This window comes from Oenanthe melanoleuca, chromosome 14 (genome assembly GCF_029582105.1).
Source record: "Oenanthe melanoleuca isolate GR-GAL-2019-014 chromosome 14, OMel1.0, whole genome shotgun sequence".
In the NCBI taxonomy this organism is placed as follows: domain Eukaryota; kingdom Metazoa; phylum Chordata; class Aves; order Passeriformes; family Muscicapidae; genus Oenanthe; species Oenanthe melanoleuca.
In genome coordinates, this window is record NC_079348.1 from 1,958,737 (window position 1) to 1,977,984 (window position 19,248).

A 19,248-nucleotide genomic window follows, 5' to 3' on the forward strand; every position below is an offset into this window, starting at 1 on the left:
ATCCCATCATCATCAAACCTAAAACCCACTGGCCTGATACCTTACCTGAAACAATGGCACATCCTGGGACAAGAACTTGGCCAAATTAACATCCATTAAAGCCCGAAGCAACAACACACTTTCATTTTCAGTTGGGTACTTCAGCTTGAGGTTCCCTGCTGCTGTCAGGACAGATTTCACTGCACGCATTCCATAGTCATAGTGGTGCTGAGATGACAACTGCTCTGAGCACAAACGGTAAGTGGCAACAATTTTCTGGGCAAGACTGTGGATAATCAAATATAATATGTAAAGTGAAAATATCTCACCATGCAAGGAAAATAATTTACCTACCTACATACACAAAATATCTGCAGTGATTCTAAGACACAGCAGCTGACAAGATGGCCCAAGACACCTGGGAAGAAAGACTGTAGATTTTGCCATACTAGAGAATGCATGCACCATTTAGGAATTCTCTCTGATATTTTGATACATTTTCCAAATGATTCTGTGTAGAAGTGCACATCTGGCAACATGAGGTGGTAAATGAGAATTGACAAGAAAGCAAGAGATTAAAAAGTATTTTCTAGAGAAACAAAACATGGATTGCTTTCCATATATGCCTCAAACACACATATATGCCTTATAGAGGAATGAGATATACCAGACCCATTTAAGGCAGAAAATTCAGCATGTCTTACCTCTTAGAGTCCAGAAATCCCATTGAATAAAGTGAAATTTCCCCAATCAAGGCATAATCTGGGACCATCATGGCAACTGTTCGGAACAATGCCTGTGAGGAAAAAAGTAAGATATCAACTTTTGACTATGGAATATTTTAATAAATTGTGCCTGTTTTGTAATAGCATCTCTCCATAAATTCATGAATGCAAAGAATTCATGAATCAACTGAAATCCATGAGACTGCTTTAGAATATTATTCTATTCTGATCTTATCAAGAGATTCAAGAGGTCTGTGCTAAGCACTGCAGTGCAAGAAAGAGTCAATTCTAAAGAACTATGAAAAGAGGAAAAGCAAAGTGACATTCATCTCACTTTCATAACAGTAAAACTAGCACATGGTGTGGTTAATGCTTTGTAAAAGATCATGCAAAGAATTGTGGCAATGTTAGAAAAAGAACCAGGACCATCTCAGTCTCTCCATAGTGTCTCAGCAACTCACAAAGTTATAATAAATTGAAACTGGGATTTGGGTCTCCAAGCCATTGTAAACCCAGAGAATTTCCAGTTAGGGAGAGCAGAGTTAAAGCAGTAAACTGGTATCAATGTGATTAGACTGAGACCTTTCTTCTGTATAATTCTGTGCAACCCTGTTTACTAAAGCTTGGTGAAGAGCACAGCAGATACACTTGAATAGGTTACCAGTTGTGCTGGTTTTGGCTGGGGTAGAGTTAAATTATTTCACAGTAGCTGGCCTAAGGCTGTGTTTTGGATTTGTGCTGGAAAGAGTGTTGATAATCCAGGGATGTTTTAGTTATTGTTGAGCAGAGCTCACACAGAGTCTTCAAGGCCTTTTCTGCTCCTCACTGCACACAGCAGCCAGGAGGATGGGTGCACAAGGAGCTGGGAGGGCACACAGCCAGGACAGCTGAGCCAAGGGATATTCCAGAGCACATGGGGTCATGCTCAGCAGTAGCAAGGGAGGGGATGGTTCAGAGTGATGGTGTTTTTCTTCCTTAAGCAACCATTACACATCAGTTTATAATTCAATCGATGACTTTTCTAATTACTACAGACTAGAAGTTGCTAATTCAGTTTAATTTTTACCAGAAAGCAGGATTTCAGACTTACCTTCAGATTATCAGGCAGCTCTGCCCGTCCAGCATAGCCAGGATTCATGGTAATAAACACAGCACATGTGGGATTAAGGGAGATCTCTGTCCCTTCAAAGATGAATGTTATGAGTTTGCGAATTATTGCTTGCTGGATGCTGAGTATTTGCTGGGCAACTACAGATAATACTTCAACCTAATACAGACAGAACAGATAGGAAAATGTAAGACATGTGGAGAATTAATATAAATTTTTTTTTTATTTATTTTGATGGCTGTATTTGCATTCCTCCAGGGAAAAATCACCCTGAGCCTATGTATTAGCTGCCTATTGAAGGGATCCTTTGAAAGTTAGTGCCACTATTCTCTACTCAACTAACAGAGATCAAGAGAGGCTTCTAAAAGCCTCCTCAGGGAAATACTGTGTGTCTGAATGTAGATATCTAAGTTAGTTGGACAGGAACTCCCTCTGGAGGCCTCTGATAGCACTTTCCTTTCAACTCAGACACATAGTTCAGGCTCTCCAGAAAAACTGCTTCACTCAATGCCCGAAACTGAGGGTAAGTAATAGGTAAGGCTTGCTGATTCTTTTAAAGTATCAAGGTAACAGAATATTGAAAAATAAATGCTAATGCTTGAATTCACTAGAAAACAAGCTACAGCAGAAAAACTGAAAAATTAAGGAGTTTAAAATACTAATACATACAAAATAGAATTTCGTTAAATTTCCATATTTACTAGTATGTACTTAAATCGAATTTCATCAAAGAAACGATAAAACTTTTCCAAAGTCATGAGTGACCAAATTAAACAAAACCAAAAAGACCAGAGAAAGATCAAGGGGAGAATTAGATGTGTCTGTTTACACAGCTTGATAATCAGGTCACTCAGTTAGCAACACTCAGCTCCAGTCATCACAGGAATCCCTCCACTGGGATTTGTCTGTCCTGTGCTGAACATGGACAAATGCAACTCCACACCTGTAAGCTTGATTTCTCAAGAAGAAAACAAGAACATTTCTTTCCCCACAAATGAGTGGCACATACAAAAGAAAAAAAAATGTAAAAGAACTTTTTTTTTTTCAGTTAAATTGACCCAGAACACAGCACTTCTGTAACACAGCACAGGTAGGTACGTGCTTTAGAGCAGGCAGCTGAATGCCTATTTCTGTGTCACTAATTATCAAAACAGAGAGGCCTCACTACAAGTAAAAGCAGAAAATTAGCAATAATGCTGTCATATCTAAATCTGAAACTTCTTGTGTCTTCAATTACAGCTTTCTCATTTTATTTGGTTGGGATAAAACATTACCTCAATTCTGTTGAACTCATCAAAGCAGGCCCATGCCCCAGCTTGTGCCAGCCCTTTAAAGAACTTGCCCATTGCCTTGTAATCGAGGCCATCAGAACAGTTGAAGACAACACACTACAACAAAAACACAGAGAACATTTCTCAGTATTACCACAAAGTCCACCATGAAATTCTTAGCATCTAAAATGGGAAGGGATTACTGTTGCCAGTTTTGGATTAGAAAACCAGGATGCCATACAGACACAGTCCTAAATGTGAGCTTGTTATCAACTATTTCCGTGAATAAAGAACAGAATCACAGAATCATTAGGCTGGGGAAAACCTTTAAGAGTCCAGCTGTAAATGAATAGCTACAAAATAAGCAGCACTTGCTTAAGAATAGCATTTTAAGAAATATCAACATATCCAAACATAAACAGTGGAAAATAAAAAAAAAAAAAAAAAGGGAGTTTTGGTACCTGCTTAGCTATTGCCTTTGCTAGATCTTTTGTTGTTTCTGTTTTGCCAGTTCCAGCAGGCCCTTCTGGAGCACCACCAAGACTTAATTTCAAGGCACCCATTAATGTCCTACATTATCAAGAACACAGACATTAGAAATAGCAATCTGCAATGTCAGATTGTTTCTGAATGGATTGATAAGTATTTTCCTATACAAGCTCTCCTGAAAACAATTTACTCATTTCTCTACTGACTTCCAGTTTGCCCTAAAAACCCAATATTGTCTCATAAGTGATTCCTAATTGTGGAAGGTGATATTTGGCCACTTGGCCTAAAAGGCATGTCAAGGCTTTTATGACATGCATCCACTGTGTATACCCTCAATTACACAAGCAAATGAAGAGTGCCATGAGCAAAATGGCAGAATCTACAAAAGCACACATTTCCCTCAAGCAGCACTTGAACTAGCAAGAGCTTGAAGCTGGCTTTATAAATTCAGCCAATCTTTAGAAATGGATGAGAAAGCATAAAGGTTGTTACAAAAACCTGGGAATCACATTGCTTTTCAAGTGAACATCTGACTAAAGTGAGATCCCTGTTAACACTGGAGTGATCTGATTATTTTACAAAACTCTCAAAGGCTTTGACTCATGTCATGAGGGCTCACCAGAAGTGAAATACCAAATGACTTTGAGGATTTCAACCTTGAGGACTGAAGTTTTTCCATTACAACCTCTTGAAGGCCAGTGGAGGACCAGGAAGCTAACTGCAGCCAAAATCTGTGAAGGGCTCTGTAATTATTTCATTTATCTTACAGGCAGGCATACTCAAACTTTGTGTCTTACTTCAGATAAATTAATTGACCAGTGCTACTGTAGAATTTTTTGCAGTTCCAATACCATGTGCTGCCACCTCCTTTCAGGAGCACCTTCTTGGATACACTAGAATCTATTACTCTACTGATGTAGAAGCCTCTACATTGTAAATATTTTACTATATTTGGGCAAAATCGACAGGAAGCTGTTAGCTGCTGAGGCTCCTCCTATTATTAACTAGAATAAATGAAAGCAAACAGAGATCAATCCAAAAAAAGAAAAGATTATTCCCAGTCAGTGTGTCTGTACCTGTAACATCGGTCTGTCAGCGGGGTTATAACCAGACGCTGGGAATTGCCCAGATACTCGTAACCATATTTCATTTCTGTGGTGATCATCCGCACCATCACATCCTTCTCTTCCCAGTAGTATCTCAGCTGAGAAATCCACTGGAAGTCATTCAGATCTGTGACTTTGTCTTCAGCCAATTTTGAGACCACATCACGAGCTGCAGAGTGAGATACAGATTGTTTTAAAAATCTAGACACTTCTACTGAGGTAGTTTACTTAAAACAACTTATAAGTAAAGTAACATTTACTTAGAGCTATGTAAGAGTAATTCAACATTTAGAGGCTGGTTTTTATGTTAGAGAGGAATGTGCAATTGTCTTTCATAGGGAATCAGTTTAATTGTAACTAGATTCCAGTGTCTGTTCTAAGTAGATGGGAAACACTTGTGCAGTACTGAGCAATCCCCATTTGCCCAAAGAACTGAGCAATAATTCTGCAAAGGCTGATTCAAGTTGGAGGAAGCACTTTAGGTGCCTCTCTCCAATAATCCACCCAGCTAATGTCAGCAGCACTGCCCCAGATGTGCCAGCAGCTGCACATCACCGTGCACATCGATGACAATGAGAGCTCCAAGGGTCAGCCGGGCTCCACTGGACAGCTTTCCTCTCACCAACTCAACTATGTCCTTGATCTGTAGATTGCTCTTCTCCAAGAAATCCTGCCACAGAAACAAACACAGGCATTAGTGTGATGCTGTAGCCAGCAGTTCCTAAGCTCCTGTGGGTGCAATCGTTGGAGACAGCCCCTCCAACAAAACATATTAATGGTAGTCAGGACACTACACAAACATTTTAAATTCTTTTTTGCATACTGGCATTTTATTTTAATATGAACACTTCAAAAATATTTATGGCCTGAAAGCAGTAGAAGCAGAAGGCTTATCTTGCTAATGGAATTGATAAAACTCTACAATGGAAGAGGCACAGATAGTCTTTGTTTTGCTTCCCCCACACTAGAAAGGAATGGGCATATGGGACCAAGTCCATTAGAAACATGGTTTAATTGGCTCTACTTTAAACAGGTGCTGGACTACATGATGTCCACAGGTCCCTTATATTCTGTGATTCATTCTTCCATGATTCCTCCTTATTTTTCTTCAGCTGTGGATTATTCAAGATACTTTCTCTGAAAGTAATAAATATTTTAGTTCTGTCTATATATATCAAATAAGATCTTCAACTGGTGTTAAACAGTACAATTTCCTTCAGTAGGATTTCTCCTGGTACACACCAAAGTAAATGGGAACAAACCTCTGCTAAGATCCAATGCAAAAGGAAAAACAATAAAAAGCACTGCATGAGTAAATTGCAATATATTGTTGATTGAGGATCTTCACTGCTAGAATCAGCTTTTTATTAATTAATCAGGGTTGAGTATCTAGAAATAGAAAGTTAAAAGAACATCTTACTTGTAAAGCTTTTGTCCTTATAGCCTGAGACACTTCTTCTGTCCAGTAAATGGATGAAACACAAATAACTGTCTGTCCAGGCCACTGAAGTACCCACTCTTTTCGAGGAACCTTAAACCAAAAGATCAATTTCAGATACAAGAAGTCATATAAACACATTAGATTATGGCATTATGGCCTCAAATGTCTTTTGTCTCATGCTGCAAATAAATGAGAATCAGAATCTAAAGCTTTAATACTTCTTCTTCATGAAACTTCAGAATTAAAATTTCAGATTGGTACTATTGAACAAGAAGAGCTGGATTCCACTTACCTTCAAACATGTTTCCCTAGGTAAGAATTTGAGCAACCTATTCATGTATATTTGTTTGTAAAATTGAACTTATTCCATAGTTCAGGAATAATTACCTGGCTATAGCCTTTTATGCCATCTTGAAGAACTTGTCTTACACTGGCCAACATCATTTCTTCTACTTGCAGAAGCCATTTTTCTACCATGCCCTTCAAGAAAGAAAAATAGTTAAGAGTCAATACACATTTCCTGATTGTATTCTTCTTCAATGACAAATTATTGAAATGTGTTAGGCTTAAATATGCTTTCTTTGGATCTGGGTGTTGTATATAAAAGGAATAAAGGTTGAAATTACCCAAAATCTGACTGATAATGCTGTAGTTTACATTGCCTGAAGGCAGGTCTATTAAGCTAACTCTACAATCCAGCTGAAGAAACAGCTGGATATGTTTTGTATAAGCATAAACAGAAAACACAAATGGCATAGTCAGCTAAGCCTGCTTGTTTTAACCCTTTGTTCCTGCAGGATTAAGGGAAAAGGGTAACTCACAACATGCCCCACCTTTCAGAGGAATTTACTGCAAAATTAGTATGTCTTACTCCTTTTTGTAGGAAATCCTTTTTATTCTAGAACACCAGTCTGCACTCTCACTTCCTAAACTCCTTTCATGATGTGATCCTAAATGGTTTAAACCCAATTCCCTCAAAAACATGCACATTATGCAATGTATTATGTATTAATCTAATTTCATATAGTAAAATTTAAAAAATAATTACATTTGCTTTCACTGGATAGATTTTATCTATGAAAGGAACTACTTCTTTCTCTGAACTGATCATGCCTACAATCTCCAGATCCTCTGTGAACTCCAGTTTAGCAATTCCTTCAAAACACTTCTTTAAATGTGGTTGTACTCGAAGTGGATCCTTTGTTTCAGACAGTATTTCAAGCAGTTCATCATTGGACAGGAAAAAGAATCTGCCAGAAAAATACAATTACTTTCCAATCATGAAAATTGCCATTAATAATCTACTCATACAATTGCTTTTATTGCTGCTTAAGATACTATATATCAGAGAGTAAATTATTATCTCAAATCCCTTTCCTTAAGCAATTTTTAACGTTATAAAACTTATCACATCTGTTTTTTCAGAATTTCAATGTGACCACTCAGGCAGGAAAAGACCATATGGCTCCAGCCAGCCATTAGGGACCCTGTAAAAACCCTGAATCCTGCTCCTGGTGATCATGTACAACTCCTATGGATCACACACCTCTAAAGAGGGTGGGGCAGGGACATAATTGCATAGCATCCATGGGATGGGAGCAAAATACCTTCCTTCAAAAATACCCTGTAAATAATAATGCCTTTCCTTTCTAATCAAAGTTTACATTGTGATAGATTGGCCTCCCCATCCTCACCTGCTCAGGCATTTCACAGCTCAAAGGAAAATGAGTTATGTCTGGATGATGTGAGAACAGCTTTTCATTTTTTGCTGCATGTGACTGTGTCCCACATATGTATGTAAAATGAGAATTTTAAGTTCAGTAGAAATGGTTTGAAAGAGCTTGCAGCTTCTTGTTTCTAACTTAGGCCTGTTTAATTAATTTACCTTGGGAAAAATAATCTTTTCGACTCCAAATAAGTATTCAGTCCCTTTTGAATGTCTTCTAAGAGAACATTTGCTTCCTGAAGTCTGTCTAACATCTTGGGCTGTTCAGTTGCTACAAGTACCTTTGTGTCTTTCACCTTTGTAAAAACAAACACAGAGCAGACACTGCTAAAAACTGCTATAAGCTTTACATTAAAATTGTTAGCATCAATCACAAACACTGCAGAAGGCTAAAAACCTGTAATTCTTCTCTGTAGTGTGCTTTCATGTTATTAAATATGTTTGCATTATTTGATAGTTTTGCTTTTCACACTGTCAGTTTTACCAACTTGAACTTTACAGACATTAATGAAGGAAATATCAACAAATAAGATCTTTGGCACTTGCCCCTGTGTCTTGAGCTTGCCACACACTCCCAGTGTTTTTGGCAAACATCTCAGCTCACACCACCACTGTCTGGCCTCTTACTCAACTTCCTATTTACATGGAATTGAGCTGGTTACCAAATTGCTCTTCCATTATCTTAACCTTGCTACCCTGACAGTCCATATTCACTAAATTTTTTAATAACCATGCTGTCACATATTAGAGAACAATCACAGAAAAGAAAATCTACTTGGTTGCTCCAAAAGTGTGTATACCCTGTGAGTCTAATGCAAACTCTCACTGTATCCAGACAAGGCTTTGTACCTTGTCAGTGAAGATGTAAGCAGGTCCTGAAAGCATAAATCATTAATCTTTCTACCTAATTCTGACCATTTAGCCACATGAAAGCTAGAAAATTTAGAATTCATGTTCCTTGAGCTATAATTCACCCTTCAACACCCAGCCTTTACAGAAATTTCAATACAATAATGATGTAATCTACAATTTTACTGCAAAACTAGAATTTGTTGGACTACAAAATAAAGGATTTTCCACTCCATCAATACAAATACCCAACTGCAGAAAAGAACAGTGTATGCACATGATATTAATAACCATGTTACCAGATGTGCATAAAAATGCACAATTTAGGAAATGTTAGCACTTACCACTTCTGTCATAATGTTTTTCCAGTATGAATCCACAATCTTAAACTTTCTACCCTCCTCAGGCATTTGAGCTATAATGTCTTCTGAACTAAAAATTGGTTCCAAATACAACCATGTTGCCTGACATTTCAACCAGCTATCTATAATATCTTGCATTAAACACAGCTTATCTTTCCAAGCCTGCAAGGAAAACATTTAGTAGTTAAGCAAAATTAGTGGTTAAGCAAAATTACAACAAGAAAAAAAATCAAAAAATACGAATATGTGTTCTTAGTTAACAACTCTCTAACATCTTATCATGTCAAAATACCTTGAAGCACTTGGGGAAAGCATATTATGAGACATGCAAGCTCAATCAAACTGGCTTTTCCTTACCAAACATTCAGCTTCTATTGGTTTGATGAAGGGAGAACCACACACTGTCTGAGTCTTAACAATGTGATCATCCAGCAAAAGCTGGATGTCATCCACTGCCGACAGGATGTTGGTGTCCTGTAAACACATCACATTTTGGTAAGTCAAATGGGAGTCACTTTATTTCTCATTCAGCTTCCTGTTTTCCCTTCTGTATGATGTGAGGATATCAAATGGAATCTCCTCTGTACACCTCTGTTTCAAAGGTCCAGACACAGACTGTTTTGTGATAGGAAGCTGCTGCCTTCTGACTCAATCTCCTGCACTGGGATTCTTGTTTCTTCTGGGCAAATTAAAAATTTACCACTGTCCAGCTTTCCATACAATACTGCAGAAGTCCTCAGGCTTACAGAGTTGTTAGGATATGTGAGATCACAAACTGTCCAGTTACTAAAGTCCACATGAAAAGAGTTATAATAATGGAGATAACTGCCAAGCTGTGTCACAATGAATCACCAGCAACATCCCTCTAATACTTCTCAATTGGGATTCAGAATCAAAGTAATTATTTTCAGATATATATTTATGGAATTGGAACTAGTGGGAAGGGACAGGGGAGTGGCTTTGCCTGCAGATCCAGGAGACTTTAACCTGAAACCATAGGGACATGGCCAGGCACGCTCCTAGTTCATGCTGATGACTGGACCTTTGCCCTCAGAAACCCCTATTGTTGTAAGTACATATTATATTATTGGCTTTTTGAAAATATTAATATGAATAGTATATGCATAATGTTGGAAAACTTTGCTGTATGAATATAGTTCATTTTAGTTCTGCTTTTAACAAAACTTAGAAATAGTAGTGTGATAAATATATATCTTTTTCTTGGACTATAACATGGTAATGTAAAAAGTTTTGGTTCATGTAACTAGCTCAGAGAATGGTAAAAAAAAAAGATAATCAGGAAATTCTTCACATTCTTGAATTATAAGTGACACACCAGAACCCAGGGAAAGAATTCATTGATATTCCGTTATCAGGGAATACTGATGTTGATTTACAGGTTGTGGGGGGTGATTTTGAATAATGCATGAAAATCTATGAATATACAACATGTTGATGCATTTAAAGAAGTGTTTTCTGAGTTAGTGTGTACTCTTGGCTGAATGCCCAGCACCCAGCCATAAGAACCTTTTGCTTTATTGTCTTTGTCTCCTATTTGTCTTTTTTTTAATTAAACCTTTTAAAATTTACCAGGAAAGTGAACCTTGCTTTTCACACCTATGTATTGTTACATTTACCACTCCCCTGGGGTCTTTGGATGTGTGCTTTCAGATCAGTTTCTATATTTGTTATTTTTACACATTAAAGCCTTCATGTTTTGAGGCCACTCCATCACTCCCATCTCTGTATATTTACACCCCAGATTTCCTGTCAGTAAATCCTGATTTGGTGTTTACTCACAGTATCCCTGTACTTCGTCAAACCAAAGTGCACATTGACCCACTCCAACTTCATTTTCTCTATTGTTTTCTCTAAGGAATACTCCTTACTTGCAGCTGCTCCAACAGGTTCTATTCTAAATTGAAATGAAACATATCTTTGAAATGTTTTTTGTAACATAGCTGAAGAGCAAAAAAAAATAGCAGTTGTAGGTAGAGTTGCATATCAGACTACCTTTCACAATTTGTTAATAATACCATAGACTCTCTCTTCAAGGAATACTTTTTCCACTTTCAGCCTCACTAAGTTAAAGATATTAATAGGAAGATTAATACAGACAGAAAATTCTGAATAAGCAAATTAAGTGATTTAGGAACACAATTGGATTTTTATGCCTCTGTGCTACAAGAACAACTGACAGTTCACATCTTGATAAATATACCTGATTTTACAGCATGTTCTAACAGCACACAAACCCTCAAATGAACCAATATTTGCTATCAGAGCTATGAAATACAATGTCTAAAAATGAGACTAGATTAAACTTCTTACTGTTCAATAAATTTTGAGAGCCCACAGTCCAATATGTATTTAAGGTTACTGTTTTCATCCAGTATGATCTCACATCCTACAATTTCACTAATCTGAAAAGAAAGTAAGAAATAAATCTATTACCGAGATGCATTTTTGTAAAATACTTTCCAACAGCAAGCAAGCAGCAAATTCTAATGAAGTATTAGTGTAACACCCTAACTTGCTTTTCTGCCATAAATTATTAATTCAAAGAAGCTTCTGCCTGTGGCATTACAAATTTCAAATCTGGATCTATTATGTCACAGGATAAAATATATTGGACTGTCAGTTTCTGGGGCAGAATATTTCCACAGTTAAAGCAGAGTTTAAAGTACCTGCTTCCAGTGCCTCTCCTTCATGCCACGATTGCAGGCAATTGACAGGACAGGAAGATGCTGTTTAAATTTGTCAAGCTTGAATTTCATGGATTCTGCCATGCGCCTGGGCACAGGCACATCTGGGAAGCTCTTACAGAGCTTGTACATGGTCCTCCACATATTTCCAACCTCTTCACTAATTTCCTCAGCATTCAATTGCTGAAGAGATCCTGAATACAACAGCATAAAAAAAGCACAGCAGGCACATCAGCATAAGGAGAGTCCCAGGGTGGTTTAATTGCAGCTATTTTCCTCTAACTGGAAATCAATTTGTGTTACAAAAAACTATCTTAATGCAAAATCCAAGTCAGTAACTGTTTGAGACTGCTTAACAGCATTTATTCCTTAAAATTATTCTCTCAGAACTAATCAACCCTCTCAACTTCTACTTGACTAATTGCAAATAACATGTTTCATCAAGTGAACATCAAAGCCTCACCCTTCATCCACTGCTCAGATTTGGTATGGAAAGCATATGCTGTTACCCAAAGCTGCTCAAAGGGTTCTTTGGTTGCAATTATAGATTGCAAGAGAGGAAACTGAGTCTTCTCCTGCCCAAGCAAATCTTCTTCATAATTAATACCCTTTAAGGAGAAAAAGAAAAGCTTATTATTCCCATCAAAATCAAAAATTCCTATTGTTTCTTGAGCTTTTAAACAGACAATATTGAACACAATTATTTTACATGTCTTAATGCCAGACAGATCTGTTTATATAGGCTTTAGCATATTTGGTGCATAAGGTAACTGTATTTTTGAAACTTCCCCTGGTTCTTTCATTTCTTCTCCAACCTAAGCCATTCTAAGATCAAGTCCAATGGTTAATCCAGCATTTGTAGGTATCTTTTGCTACTCAAATAAACTTAAAAATCCAAATCCATTTTAAAATAAGATAATATACTTTGGCATTCAGTGAAGACAAGGCTCACAAGTTTCCAATCCACTGTGAAATCTGAATGTAACCTACTCACAGAGTAGAATTTTTTTAACCAAAACAAGTGTTAATTGCTGTGTTTATTCACAGTAAGACATCCTCTTTGTCCAAAAAAATTTACAATAAAAATCAATGTGCAAAGATTTAGATTTTTAAAAAGTATTGTCTTCTTCATTTTACAGGTAGGGAGGTGAAACACAGAGAAATGCTGTCTGAAATGCAGACACTGAATTCAGATTAAGTCCCAAGTCTGTGCTTTTATAATGCCAACAGGTCTTTCATAAAACTTGTAATCATTTAATATGAGCTGCAGGCAGAAAAAATACAAAGATCCATATTCCAATATAATATATAAATTAATGTATTCACTGAGCTAATTGTCAGGTCATTTAAATTGTGTAAATACACCTCTTATTGGGATCATGTAATAAGAAACTTAGGCTTAATTAAGTGTTCTGATTTACCTTTAACAGCATATCAGTGCTGTTAACTCACATTAATTAAATATACTAGATGCCTTTAAATGAGATTAATAGTGTTGATGTGTAGGACTACCAATTTATTTAAATTCTAAACTCATTTAATTGGCTCCATTTGTTTCTTTCTAGTTTTCTCTTTTCTTAATTAAAATCTTGACCTTAATGGGTCCATATATGGAGAAATCTCATTGTCTCACTGTGACTTAGAAGATTAATTAAGCCTCACAATGCCTGTGAGAGCTCTCAAAGACAACCCTTCTCATTTCCCAGAAGAGTCACAGCTAAGACAAACTGTTCAATTTAGGATGATACAGTAAATGGGATGGAGAGCCCTGAATAGAATCCAGAAATCTTGGTCTTCATTTTGTTTCTTAGCATTTGAAATTCCTGTTATGTGTTAAAATGTATATTTAATGCCTATCAGCATTACATGGAAATGATACAAACAGTTGAAAAACATTTTAATTAGAGAACAAGCAGAGGGATTGAAAACACAGCTTCAGTGCACAAACCACAATTCAGGAAAAATGCCAGCTCCCCAATATTCTGCCTCTGTCAACTCTGCCAGAGGAATTGCTTTCTGTGAGTAGCATCTTGGTACTACTGTCTGCTTGGAAATACTGAAATTCAGTATTTCAATTTTAAAATTGAAAATTTTAAATTTTTAAAAATCTCTGAAATTTTTTTCCCCAAAATTTGCTCTTCAGTGCAGTAGTTGGGACAAATCAGCATACGAAGATATTTGCCACATCTTTGTGAATTTGGAATCTTTAAAGTCATCTTAACAATATATGGCCAGAACTGTGGAAAAAAAAGTCAGGGCAGGAACCAAACTTTTGCTCTTCCAGTACACTGTAACCCACTCCATACTAAATAAATTAATAAATACTAACCTCAAATTCTGTTAGTGCATTGTCTATATTCTTATTTAACACTTTAAAACTCTCAGCATTCTTCCTCAATTCTTCTGCAGTCACGATATCCCCCCGCTTTTTGTAGGCTTCTACTTCTTTATAATAAACTTCAAGAGTTTGCTTAAACTGAGAACACCTGAGGGAAAGATAGCTAAGGTAATATGATGTTGTGTTTCATTCCTTTTCAGGTTTCAATTATTTTATTAATTACAACAGGCACTGTCACATGAAATCTGATCTCAATACTAGTGTAAGCACAGATGCCAGTGAAAGCTCACTGATCACTTATCAATACTGTGCAGTTCACAGGATTAGGATTCAAGGCTTATTTTTAGATCTCACAATTGATTTACTTTACTTACATTTGCTACCTCTATTACCTGGAGGAAATAAAGGAAGAGCGAAAACCATGTAACAAAATTGTGTGTACTGCTGTATTAATCAAGATAACAACATCAAATTATGAATATTCTGGACCAATCCTCCATTTCTTCTCTCAGCTCTATTTAAGTACAGGGATGCTCAAATCCACTCTCATCTACAGTATTTCTTAGAAATCTCTATAATACTACAAGCTAGATTTATTCTTTATTTTCTTATTTTCCTTCTAAGTTTTCCTTAATCGAAATTATGTCCCTCCTAATCAGTGTGATTTTTCTTTTCTTTAAAAATTCCCAGTGAAAAAAAATTATTTAACAGCATACCTTTCAAACAATGCCTTCTCCACCTCCATCCTCTTGTCAGCCAACAGTTGTTTACTGCTTTCAAATACTTCCCTAATATCATCAGGCCACTGGAAAACTGCACTGTTCAGGTTTATGTCATCATCTAAAATAAAAAATATAGTCACCTTTAAGAAAATACCTTTTAACCAATGATTTAATAGAATGGTTATTATATGATAGAATGGCCACTAACAAGAAAAATAGTTAAACTATTTAGGAATAAGCAAAGAAACTGGTGGCTGAATTATCTTTACTTTAAAGAAACCCTTCCCTAAAACAAGCCTGATTAACAGCAAGTTAAGAAATCAAGTTAAGAATGTAAAATTCTCTAAATAAGACATTAGCTAGTCAGAGACAGTTTGTAAGAACAGTTCAGTTATTCCAGAATATCAGTTCCATTCAACAACACACAGAGACCACTCCTAACTAAATGTATATCATAATAATAATAAATGTATATTATACCTACATAGGATGGATAAATGCTTAAATCATTTCTAGTCCTCAATCTGTAAATGCTGAATTATTCACAAAAGCTAGAGTATCAAAACTGCAAGATGAGCAATCATCTCCATCTTCATATTTGTCTGTTCAGTGCACTTAGGCCATTATAACTAATGTAGAACACATGCTTATAAAACCATTTCTATCACTGTCTGATCCAAGAGTGTATTCTGCTTAAGGAAACAATATCATCCTGACACTAAAATAGATTTGCATTAATTTAACTGCCCTTCCTTTTCAGGGGCAGCAAATAACAGATTGCATCTGTCAATTACATTTTTGCTTTGAATAAAAGTGCAAAGTAAAAGTAACTTCTACAGATGTATCTTCAGTCTTAGTAAACAGCCTTTCTATTAACTAAGAACAGCAAACCATGACAGCAAAACAACTAGAGGCCTGTTTTGATCTAATCCTCAGCTGCAGAGATGCAAGTTTTCACATTTTTTTATATGCTGGCATAAAGCCTTTGCCATATGGCTTTTTGGAAGGCTTTTATGTGGAGAATTTTTATTTAATAATATAGAGGTGTAACATCATTTGACCAGATTACATAACATTGACCTGATAACACCTAAAACACATTAAAAAGCCCTGTCTGTGCTGTGTGCCATTCCTCTACCACTCTTTGCTGCACTAGTACATTTTGGCCTCTGTTGAATTTTTTTTATTTCCTTTCTGTCTCTTTTGGAACTTTCCAATAGCACCCTAGAAGATGCAATATTTAGGCATGCAGAGCCCATTCTCTATATATAAATATTCTCATATGGAAATTTTATAATCTGTAGGTATACATACCAGAGAGATAAGCATAGTCCATGAGGACTTGCAGTCTCTGTTCTGCTTTGATGAGCTCCTTTTGCAGTTTACCAACAGTAACTTCACGGGATTTCTTTAAGAATGCTTCATATTCCACTAACTGTTCAGTGCTCTGAGGCACCTCACTCATTTTCTTTGCAATAAAGTTATACTCATCACAAATTCTTCAACAAAAAGAGAACAGACATATCACTAGGATTGTAAATAAAGAGAGAGGAAAGATCTGGTAAAATGATTTTCGTCTTTGAAACAAAAATATGGAATTTCATCATAAATTGAACTTTTTTTTTCTGAGAGTTCTAGCCAAAGCTCCCTATTCAGCCAGCCTGCCCATCTTGCACTTGTCTGGTCAGAACTAAAAAATTCAGTGGATTAATAAATGTATCTCAGCCACAGATATACAGCATTGACCCAGGCAAGAACCCCATGCAAACAACAGGTACCTTTGGTTTAACTTTCTGTTTTCCAACACTTCAAATTCAATCAATATGTCTTTGAGATTTTGGGTCCGACTGCAGAGTTCCTCATTCAGTTGTAAAGCATCCAGACAGAACATGGCCAGAGGAACAGTGACATCCATAGAAGCAATCTCTCTTTTCAGTTCTGTGAAGCTGTCAATCTTCTAAAAACAAAATATAATACATCTGTTATTTTCCCTAAAAGTCTATAGCTGAAAAATCTGACACAACCAATAATTTCCATCTAACAAACTGGATCATTTATTCCAAACAGAAGGAAAAACAATTTTTATCTTTCCAGATACCTGCTCTTATCCACAGATTCCAGGACTGAAAGCTTTGCACAGTAATTTGCCATAGTAGGGAAGACCCCAAGCTGCCTAAGGAAGCATTTAGCCATATGCTAACTCAGGGTTGCAAAGAGAAGAGTAGACAGGGCTGACTGAGGACAAGACATTCCATAGACAAGCAAGCTGTAGATTGACCAAATATTCTGGGCAACCTTTCTGCTAAGAAAGAACAACAAAACTCACTGAAGGAGGTTATAGAGAAACTCCCTCCTACATTTACACAGCAGCCCTACAGTAAGGGGCTATGTAAATTGAGCACTCCCTAGCATTCCCAAGGGTAAAATAAGTGATTTGTTCTTCAGGCAATAAGTTAGGAAGTCATGTGTGATGTTTTAGCAGATGTATGGACATGCTGCAGTTGTCAGGAACATATTACCTCACTTAAAGCATCTAAAGAAGGACCTTTTTCCAAAAATTTTGCGACATCTCGCCGTGAATTGTTGTTCAAAAGATTGCTGTACTTCCTGTACACATTTAAATACCTTAAACACAGAAGACCACAAAAACAAGTGTAAGTTTCTGATGCAAAATTTCCCTATAGAAAGAAACAAATACACTCAAACTGTCTATTTAGTCAAGTGGACAGTGTTACAAAACTGAGGGTTTGGAAGGGCAACAGAGTTACCAGCCAAAACTTACTTCTGTGGACCAAGTATGTTGCTTTCAAAGATCTTTTCAAGTTTGTTTATGTACTCTAAAAACAATGACTCATGTGGTTTGACTGTATTAAGAGTGAGATCCCGTCTTCGTAATGCCGGAAATAGAAGTTTCTCTACCTAAAGGAAATCATTACAAATATTGTAACAAGACACAGAATAGCAAAAAAAAAAAATTAAAAAATCATTATTTGGTAAATACTGTGCAATGTGAAAAGGCTCTGATCCATAATTAACACTTGGTTACTCACATAGTTTGCTTGTGAAAACTATGAAAATCAAACCAGTGCTTCAATATAACTTGACTCTGAAAAGTATTTTCTATAACCAAAAAGTTTGCACAGTTCATGATTCACAATCCTCATTTTTATCTTCTACTTGTCAGTCTTCAGCCTCATTCATAACTTTTTATATTACAGATAGTTTTTATTAATATTGTACTTTGTATGCAGCTCTAACTTCTCAGTACCTTTGGGAGTTCCTCAGCACTCTGCAGGATCTTCCTGAAGCACTGACTGATTAAATCCCAACATGCTCCCAAAGGTGGCTCAAAGACAATCTCAGGCTCTTTCACAAGGAGTTTGACTTTGAGCACCTGAGCTAGGAAGAACTGTGTTCCTTGATATGGTTCTTCAAAATCATTTCCATCCTTAGGGGAAAGAAGAAGAAATTTACAGAACAAGGAAGTGAGCTGTAGGAATAAAAATTTTTAAACTCCCCAAATATCCTTCCTGCACAACGCCATGGGATCACCTTCCCTGATATTTATACAAAACCTGATGTTTTAAATGAGATCTTATGGTGCTGACTCCTAAATGAATCTATAAAAGCTAGAATTGTTAAACTGGATTTAAGCCTAATTGCCTTTTCTCTTAAATAACAGAAGCCCTAATTATCATACAAAACAAAATCTCTTAAAAAAAAAAAAAAAAGTAATCCATAATATCCACCAGCAATAAATTCTAGAATCTAGTTTTAATTGCCTTTAATTGTATGGTCAGTAAGAACTGCACCACCCCCAAATTGCCTTTACAATAATGGAGTCCTAATCCATGACTAGATTCGTAATATGGATGTTTTAATAAGTAAAAACAGAACAAAACAAGCAACAAAACAAAACAAAACAAATAAAAGAGCCCACCCAAACCAACTCACAAGGTAAAACTAAAAAAAAAATAATTTAACAACTCAACCATCAGCCACACAATCATCATCCAGATGCAAAGTTTAGTGGCAAGGCTTAGGGCAAGGTCTGATAGTAAACTGCATCAAGTGATTGATTTAATTGATCCTCTGCAATGCAGTATTTAGCCACCATATTTATTCATTTTGTTTTATCAAGGTAGGTCCTGAGTGATCCTATATTTAAAAAAACTCATTTAATCAAAGAAGCAACTTTATGGTAGCCAAAACAGTGGTAAAAATTCCCACTATGTAATGGTTATTGTTATAGTTCTGTGCATTATTTGAAATAATACATGGCACTCATTGGCTACAGACAGGAATCACCCATAAATCACCTCTGCAAAGAATTACATACATGACTGTGCACACTTTTGTCTTCAAAAGGGCTTATTTCTGTGCTTTCAGAGAAATACTGTAACTTGTTAAGACCAAGAAAAATTAAA

General features: G+C 36.3%; 1 protein-coding gene across 1 annotated transcript in view; it reads right to left on the minus strand.

The window, feature by feature from the left end:
- The window catches only part of DNAH3 (dynein axonemal heavy chain 3), a 51,418-nt gene that overhangs the window by 25,575 nt on the left and 6,595 nt on the right, over positions 1 to 19,248 (minus strand). The window contains exons 10-33 of the mRNA XM_056503507.1: positions 18,090 to 18,269; positions 17,604 to 17,740; positions 17,341 to 17,446; positions 16,600 to 16,778; positions 16,136 to 16,320; positions 14,816 to 14,939; positions 14,091 to 14,247; positions 12,225 to 12,369; positions 11,744 to 11,955; positions 11,388 to 11,479; positions 10,857 to 10,971; positions 9,414 to 9,530; positions 9,039 to 9,218; positions 8,005 to 8,141; positions 7,168 to 7,369; positions 6,507 to 6,599; positions 6,099 to 6,209; positions 5,234 to 5,348; positions 4,649 to 4,847; positions 3,545 to 3,653; positions 3,087 to 3,200; positions 1,795 to 1,971; positions 684 to 775; positions 46 to 265 (exon numbers count right to left, since the gene is read on the minus strand). Of these exons, the coding sequence (XP_056359482.1) occupies positions 46 to 265; positions 684 to 775; positions 1,795 to 1,971; positions 3,087 to 3,200; positions 3,545 to 3,653; positions 4,649 to 4,847; positions 5,234 to 5,348; positions 6,099 to 6,209; positions 6,507 to 6,599; positions 7,168 to 7,369; positions 8,005 to 8,141; positions 9,039 to 9,218; positions 9,414 to 9,530; positions 10,857 to 10,971; positions 11,388 to 11,479; positions 11,744 to 11,955; positions 12,225 to 12,369; positions 14,091 to 14,247; positions 14,816 to 14,939; positions 16,136 to 16,320; positions 16,600 to 16,778; positions 17,341 to 17,446; positions 17,604 to 17,740; positions 18,090 to 18,269 (3,498 nt within the window). The remainder of the gene's footprint in view (positions 1 to 45; positions 266 to 683; positions 776 to 1,794; positions 1,972 to 3,086; positions 3,201 to 3,544; positions 3,654 to 4,648; positions 4,848 to 5,233; positions 5,349 to 6,098; positions 6,210 to 6,506; positions 6,600 to 7,167; positions 7,370 to 8,004; positions 8,142 to 9,038; positions 9,219 to 9,413; positions 9,531 to 10,856; positions 10,972 to 11,387; positions 11,480 to 11,743; positions 11,956 to 12,224; positions 12,370 to 14,090; positions 14,248 to 14,815; positions 14,940 to 16,135; positions 16,321 to 16,599; positions 16,779 to 17,340; positions 17,447 to 17,603; positions 17,741 to 18,089; positions 18,270 to 19,248) is intronic.